The sequence below is a fragment of the Galeopterus variegatus genome, unplaced genomic scaffold (genome assembly GCF_000696425.1).
Source record: "Galeopterus variegatus unplaced genomic scaffold, G_variegatus-3.0.2 Scaffold262, whole genome shotgun sequence".
In the NCBI taxonomy this organism is placed as follows: domain Eukaryota; kingdom Metazoa; phylum Chordata; class Mammalia; order Dermoptera; family Cynocephalidae; genus Galeopterus; species Galeopterus variegatus.
This window is the reverse complement of record NW_007726373.1, coordinates 672,574-678,744: the sequence shown is the minus strand read 5'-3', so window position 1 is coordinate 678,744 and position 6,171 is coordinate 672,574. Positions and strand designations below refer to the sequence as shown.

At 41.2% G+C, this 6,171-nt stretch overlaps 1 protein-coding gene across 1 annotated transcript in view; it reads right to left on the bottom strand.

Moving 5' to 3' along the window:
• Positions 1–6,171, bottom strand: part of XPNPEP3 (X-prolyl aminopeptidase (aminopeptidase P) 3, putative) — a 69,987-nt gene that overhangs the window by 33,988 nt on the left and 29,828 nt on the right. Inside the window, exon 3 of the mRNA XM_008566689.1 lies at positions 3,263–3,670. Within this exon, the coding sequence (XP_008564911.1) occupies positions 3,263–3,670 (408 nt within the window). The remainder of the gene's footprint in view (positions 1–3,262; positions 3,671–6,171) is intronic.

Genomic DNA, 6,171 nt, shown 5'->3' with positions numbered 1-6,171 from the left:
CCTTGCTCAGCCAGTGAGCGGGAACCGGTCTGTATGTGGGATCCGAACCCTCGGCGGGAGCGCCGCCGCGCTCCCAAGCAGCGCACTGTAGCAGTGCGCCACCGGGCCGGCCCAAACTTTTAAAAAATAAAACTACCTCTATTACCAGTTCTCAGTGTATGAAATCACAGCTCAACTTTTTTTAGGTTTTTAAGCTTTTAAATAAATAAGATTTCATTAATCTCTTCATTTACCTAGTGTTTTTATCTAGTAAACTAACATTAAGAATTGTGGATGAATGGGCCAGCCCCGTGGCATACTCGGGAGAGTGCAGCGCTGGGAGTGAAGCGACGCTCCCGCTGTGGGTTTGGATCCTATATAGAAATGGCCGGTGCTCTCACTGGCTGAGTGCAGTGCGGGTGACACCACACCAAGGTTTGCGATCCCCTTACCGGTCACAAAAAAGACAAAAAAAAGGAATGGTGGATGAAAAGTACATTTTTCTTTTGCTGGCCAGTACAGAGAAGTACTTTTGAGAAACACATTTTATGTGAGATTGTAACTACACTGAGTTAATACAATTTAGACTGTCAAACATAACATCTAGGGCCAGCCCGGTGGCGCACTGGAGAGTGCACTGCTTGGGAGCGCGGCAGCACTCCCGCCGAGGGTTCGGATCCCATGTGGAGGCCGGTTCCCGCTCACTGGCTGAGCGAGGTGCGGGCACAGCACCGAGGGTTGCGATCCCGTTACCAGAAAATACTTTGAATATGTAAGTTCTAATATGTTTGATTAAATTCTTTTCATTAGGCCGGCCCGTGGCCCACTCGGCAGAGTGCGGTGCTGATAACACCAAGGCCACGGGTTCGGATCCCATATAGGGATGGCCGGTTTGCTCCCTGGGTGAGTGTGGTGCTGACAACACCAAGTCAAGGGTTAAGATCCCCTTACCGGTCATCTTTAAACAAACAAACAAAAAAACATAACATCTAGCAACTAATGCAAGAAATCAAAAAGTTACCAAAAAAAAAGATTCTGGGCCGGCCTGTGGCTCACTTGGGAGAGTGTGGTGCTGATAACACCAAGGCCGCGGGTTTGGATCCCACATAGGGATGGCCGGTTTGCTCACTGGGTAAGCATGGTGCTGACAATACCAAGTCAAGGGTTAAGATCCCTTTACTGGTCATCTTTTAAAAAAAAAAAAAAAAAGATTCTGTGCCCCATATTTACGCGGAGTTTGAAGACATAAGAAAATTCAATGAGTTTATTTTGCTTTTGACAGTCGTCCAGCTCCAGAATCCGAACCTGTGACCTTGGTGTTATAAGGCTACACTCTAACCAAATTGAGCATCTGGCCAGCCCCAGAAAGTTCAATGAGTTAAGCATGGTAATTATCTCTGTAAAACAGAAAATATTTTTATAAAGTAATGAAAAGAATTTTTTTTTTTTTTTAAAAGATGACCGGTAAGGGGATCTCAACCCTTGGCTTGGTGTTGTCAGCACCACGCTCAGCCAGTGAGCAAACCGGCCATCCCTATATAGGATCCGAACCCGTGGCCTTGGTGTTATCAGCACCGCACTCTACCGAGTGAGCCACGGGCTGGCCTAATGAAAAGAATTTAATCAAACATATTAGAACTTACATATTCAAAGTATTTTCTTCCAAAGGAGTCTTTATAGAAAACAAGTCCAATATATTCTATGATTGTTGGAAACATTTCTGAATTTTCTTTTACAAACTGACTTCGAAATGATTCAGATTTACCTTCCAAAGGAGTCTTTATAGAAAACAAGTCCAATATATTCTATGATTGTTGGAAACATTTCTCAATTTTCTTTTACAAACTGACTTCGAAATGATTCAGATTTACCATTAAAAAAAAAAAAGGGTCACCATCAAACTATACAAAAAATAAAGGGCTTCCCAGAGCTGAAGCTTTCAACAGAGCACAAGAATCACTAAGGATAGTTTATAACATGGTATAGGTTCTGAAGAAAGTTCCAGAAGAGGAATCTCAAAACCTTCTTTTTTTGTTTGTTTTGGGGCAGCTGGCTGGCATGTCAAAACATTGTGACTGCTCAAAATTTCACCAGAATAAATGTAGAGAAAGTAACACTGTGATAAGCAAGAACTGAACTGCGTATAAGAATCACCTGAGAAACTTGTTAAAATGCAGATTTAGTAGGTATGAGGTGGGGGCCTGAGATTTGACATTTCCACTACATATTATGCATTTCTAATTCTAATAAGTATCCCCAGGTGATTCTGATGCTGGTGATGCACAGATCTGCTGGGGCTCACAACACGAAAGTGAAGGCCTCAGAAGCTAAGTATTTCTCTGACCTTCTCCTGCCCTCCTGTCTTACAGACTCATTCTCCCCTGAGGAAGGCCATAGAATCTAGAATTCATGTTCTCCAAGGAGGTCAGAGAAAGCAGACCCCTTTTCTCCAAAGCCAGCCATAAAGACTAAAAGTATACTCTAATCTTCCCCTTCCCTTTCTGTCTTGGAGCTGGCCATAAATTCTCTGACCTACTTAGCTGATTGGAGGTCATAAGACCCCCATTTTAGAAGGGGTCCTCCACCCTACTTGGGAGGAAGAAATACTACACAGAGAGGCCAAGAAGAATCCGAACAGATAGGCCTTACTGTGTTTATCCACTCAGTCTATTAGCATTAGATCATATTTTTTGCCCAATCACATTTAAACATGGCTGTCCCTGCTTCATAGAACCTCCACATAAAAATGGACAGTTTTCCCTCTATCTTTGGATCTTCATTCTGAAGGCTCCCAAGTCATATAAAATAATGATCAAATAAATTTGTTAGGCCCTTTTTCCTATTAATCTTTGTTTTGTCAGTTGATTTTCAGCAAACCTTCAGGGGGTAAAGGGGCAGTTTTCCCTTGGCCCCTACAGATCAATCTCTGCGAATAGTGCTGCTTTTTGAACAGTTGGCAAAAACATTAAGAAGGATTGGCCAATAGTCAATAAGCTGGTCAGTAATCTTTAAGAGTAGCCCATGCCCATCTATTACTTAAAAAAATTCTCTCTATGGGATTTCAAATTAAGATAGTTAACAGTCTCTGTTAAGGAATAATCTAGTGAAAATTTAGCAAGCAAATAAGAGTAGCTCAGTCTTACAGAGAAAACTCATGTCCTCTTTCATGGTGCTTAGGGAAATGCTGCTATGAGAATCATTTTAGGAAAACTTTGTCTAAATAGGTGAGAAAGGTCTCAGTTGCAATATGGTTTGAGATTTGATTTCTGCTCCCTTTTGTTACCTTTCAGCTTGGGTATGAGATGTTGAAATTCTTCTAGCGTATAGGCTTCATCCACTCCAGTGAGAGCTACTGCTCCATCAGTGCCAGATCGCGGGCCATCCCAAAGTTCTCGACTGGGGTCTCTCCGAGGCACAAAAAGCATGGACTTGTGTGATGGTAACTGCTTGCCAGGGAGGCTTTGAAGGACCAGAATGCTATCAGGCTCTTGGAATCCACTCAGGTACAGGAAATTGTTGTCTTGGTGGAAAGTATACGGGATATCATTGCTCATGTAGTATGTAGGGTTGGAAAGCACAACCACTGTCTGGTCTGTCCCATTCTGCCCTTGTGCTTCCTTGTGGATCAGAGCCATTAGTTTGTGTCTGCGAAGTGCATATTCCACCTGAGATAGTCCTGGAGTCACCTCCCCTAGAAACAACAAATAAAAGCAATGCTTTGTGTTTCTATTTGAGACACCGAAGTTCATTTCTTCAATTTACACCAAATCTCCTCATAGCACAGGGAATTAAGAAGATAAGCCAGGTTTCAAATTTCTATTCCATTGTAAAATTTGGAAGGAATGATGGTTAAATGTGGTCCTTCTTGAAAACTGGGATCATGACCCCTTAAGATCTCTTCCAGCTCTTTGGTTTATTCTATTATTTGTTCAATCAAACATTCATTAAACATTATGTGGAAGGCACTGTTAGGCATATAATCAAAGTTGTCCTCAAGTTTCAACAGATAAGATAGAGAGAAGGGTCAAATTATCTCTTTATGACTTCTTTAAAAGAATGTAAGCTCTATGTGAACACAGATTTTTGTTTGTTCCATGTTATATTCCGAGGGCCTAGAATAATAGCTGGAATATAGTGGGCATTTGATAAATATGTGAAATGACCTATAGTTTTAACATAATAGAATTTAAGGACAAAAAGCTGTCCCCAATTTCAAGGCCTAGAATAGATTTTCCCTTCTGAATTCCCAAGGCATAATAATACCTTTCTAATAAGACTTTCCATTCTCTACCTTGTACTTATACTGAGTTGGGTATACACATAAGCTCCTGAGGGCCATCTTTATATTCTCTAAAAACCCTAATTATAGGGCCGGCCCGTGGCTCACTTGGGAGAGTGCGGTGTTGATAACACCAAGGCCACGGGTTCGGATCCCATATAGGGATGGCCGGTTTGCTCACTGGCTGAGCGTGGTGCTGACAACACCAAGCCGAGGGTTGAGATCCCCTTACCGGTCATCTTTTTAAAAAAATAAAAAATAAAAATAAATAAAAATAAAAACCCTAATTATATCATCTACCTCTTGGGGCTGTTATGAGAATGAAATCTGATAAAGCATGTGATTCCTAAGGATTAAAGACTCTCTTGGGAATCTTTTGAAAGCTATAGATTCATTCTGTTCACTAAACTGCACACAGGCACACATAAACTTTTTTTTTTCCTTTTTGTCTTTTTTACTGACCGGTAACGGGATCGCAACCCTCCGTATCGCGCCCGTACCGGGGACCAGCAACGGGATCACAACCCTCGGTGTTGCGCCTGCACCGCACTCAGCCAGTGAGCGGGAACCGGTCTCCACATGGGATCCGAACCCTCGGCGGGAGCACCGCCATACTCCCAAGCGGTGCACTCTCCAGTGCGCCACCAGGCCAGCCCCACACATAAACTTTTGACGTAAAATTTCAAGAGTCTCAGATTCCCTTATGTCCACCCAAAAACTCCAGATTAAGAATCTCTGTTATAAAGGGTTTCATGTTAATTCTTTGTATCTAGCAGACTGCCTGGTTACCAGCACAGTGATGACCTTGTGAATGCTTCCGTTATAAAATAGAAATTATGCCTCCTCCTGTCAGATCAGTTTTAGATTTCGGTTCCTGAGCAAAAGAACTACTAAACAATCACCAAAGCTGTATCCCCTCAGCCTACAAGTAGCAGTAACAACAGTAAAACAACATCTAACGCTTACTGAATGTTTACTATGTGTCTAGTACTAACTATTCTAATTATTTACATGTATCAACTCATTTAATCTTTACGTTGACACTATGGGGGATGGCTGGTTAGCTCACTTGGTTAGAAAAGGGTATTGAGAACACCAAGGTCCAGGATTTGATTCCTGTTACCATTGACCAAAAAAAAGACTCTATGATGTGGGTTACTATTATTTCTCCCTGTGGTAGCCAGTCTCCATATATGAATATGGAAAGATAGCTCTAAAATACTGCTGTATGAAAAACTTATAGAAGATGAATAATATGATCCCATTTATGTTAAAAAAAAAAAAAAGGAGAGGTATAGAAAAAATTTTAGAAAAGGATCAAACTTTATAGTGGTGAACTATGGTGAATGAGATTAGAGAAGAATGAAATTTTCTATTTAACATGCTTTTTATTCTGTTTCATTGAGTATATACTTTTATATATAAAATCCCAAATAAAGAGAAAAAGAGGCTAAAAAAAGAAAAACCATGGAAAGTCTATTCCATACTCAGAACCTACAACAGCTTTTTGTTGCCTAGTAGATCAAATTCAAACTCTTAGGTGTTAGATTTTAATGTTCTCTACCAGATGACTGAAATTCATCTGGCCAACTTTTAAAAAAAAAATAGAGTACTGAGATATGACTCACGTATCACACAATTCACCCACTTAAAGTTTACAATTCAATGTTTTTTAGTATATTCAGGTACATTTACTGAATCATGCAACCCTTACCACAATCAATTTTAGAACATTTCATCAATTGAAAAAGAAACCCCATGTCAGGCCGGCCCGTGGCTCACTCTGGAGAGTGCGGTGCTGATAACACCAAGGCCGCGGGTTCGGATCCTATATAGGGATGGCCAGTTGGCTCACTGGCTGAGCGTGGTGCTGACAACATCAAGTCAAGGGTTGAGATCCCCTTACTGGTCAT